We start from the raw sequence: 1,724 nt of genomic DNA, 5'->3' as shown, positions 1-1,724 counted from the left end.
CCTTCGCCTTTCAATTTCGGGCTTAGTGAATGTCAAGAAATTTAAAACTCAAGATTAATGGCAGCTTACTCGAATTATTTCTGAAGGGGTTTCAGCAAGGGTCGAATGGGGCTATTTAATAAAAGCTCACTTCTTTGGCTGTTTGGCTGGATTTAAATATTAGTATGTATGCATGAATCCAGCTCCAGGTCAGTCAAAGCTATTTGCATAACCTAAAAGTTTGTTTATATTTCTTTCGAATATGAGCTTTATAGTGTTGTCAATACTGACCTTATTAATAAATAAATAGATGTAATGGTAAGAGAAAAACGAACAAAGCACCAACTGTCATTGTTAAGCACATCGACATAGGAAGTAAAGTTTATTTTGTACTTCTAAAATACTGAGGCGAAATGAATTGGTTCAATAATCTATGCGATGAAAGCCGCTTAAAGTTTTTCCCCAATCTTCCGACACTCAAAGCTAAGCGTAAGTACGGAGTGGATCTGATGAGTGCAGATGAGTGCTATAGTTTCATAAAGAAAAACCTGAAGACTAGAAACGTTGTAGAAGAAGAGTTGTTATGGAAAGTCCCCGTACTTCTCGTGTGCCTTGGCTGCATAATAGTCATACTGTGTGCCTTTTGTTTCGCATTTCAGTGCTTCATAACGAAGATACAGTCCGCCAAGATGCCAAAGCACTTCGATTTTGACATATGTGAAGTTGGAAAATCACAGAATCCACCACCAAACCACAAGGCGAGTCAAAGTGATCACCCAACGAAGAAGGGAAAAACTTGCTGTACTTGTTTAAAATGAAATATATATATGTAGTTTGAAGCTATGTGAGTTAACTTTGTATATGTATGCACATAAGTAATAATTATAATTATATGCAAAGCTTAAGGAAGGATGCAACAATATGTAAATAATTCTGAATATGTTTTTGCCTGACTAAAATTAATTAAATATTTCCTTTATTGGGATTAATTTACCTGGCAAGTCGGCGATAAATTTCTGATTTTTTCAGCTGTCCACTCATTATGATAATTGCTGCCCTTTCAGCCAGGATGACCAAAGTGAGCAAAGTGGCAAAGTGACCAAAGTGAGCAACTTTCTGCTCGTCAGCTGGACTTATAGATGGTCGAGTAATCTGGCCAGTGGCCTCGCCCCATTTGTCAATGTTCGTCGTGCTGCAACTCCTGCAATTGCCACAGGGCGGGGGCATGGCCTTCGACCTTCAGCCTTACTTATTCATTTTCGGCTCGGATTTTCACTGGCCCCTGCTTTTTTCCAGCTTTCCACAAATTGGCCAATGCGTTTGTTCGGTTTGTTCGGGCAGCCAGAAGTTGCCGGGGATTAAAAAACGCTTTGCATGCCAGCGGCAAATAGAGTGGGCGTGGAGGGGGCGGGAATTGAACTAGGGCGGGGTGGTTCAAATGAAATGCGTATAAGAATTTGTGAAAATTATTTTCGCCGCCGGCTGGCCGGAGCTTGATTAAATTTCTGAGCAAACGAGTCCGGCGGGCATAAAACGAATCCGCATCATTTATAAAATATTCTCCAAATAAATGAGTTTCCATTGATACACAAACATAGATGGCCGCTCATCGGCGGATTTCCCCAGCGTACCCGAATATATATACTCCTATATATATATATATACTCTCCAATTTAGTCTTGGTTGTATTTTATTTATTTCAATTATGAAAAGTTTCCGCCCCCGGCGTGTGGCCCGAAAAAATG

At 40.0% G+C, this 1,724-nt stretch overlaps 1 protein-coding gene across 1 annotated transcript; it reads left to right on the top strand.

Annotated features, from left to right (window-relative positions):
• The first annotated feature begins 298 nt into the window (after positions 1 to 298).
• Positions 299 to 812, top strand: LOC122614411. Its single transcript, XM_043788978.1, is given in 1 exon segment — positions 299 to 812. A coding segment is annotated over 1 exon segment (420 nt). The 5' UTR covers positions 299 to 392.
• Positions 813 to 1,724: the final 912 nt, after the last annotated feature.

This window comes from Drosophila teissieri, chromosome 2R (genome assembly GCF_016746235.2).
Source record: "Drosophila teissieri strain GT53w chromosome 2R, Prin_Dtei_1.1, whole genome shotgun sequence".
NCBI lineage: Eukaryota > Metazoa > Arthropoda > Insecta > Diptera > Drosophilidae > Drosophila > Drosophila teissieri.
The sequence above is the reverse complement of the archived record's forward strand: the minus strand, read 5'-3'. Positions and strand labels throughout refer to the sequence as shown.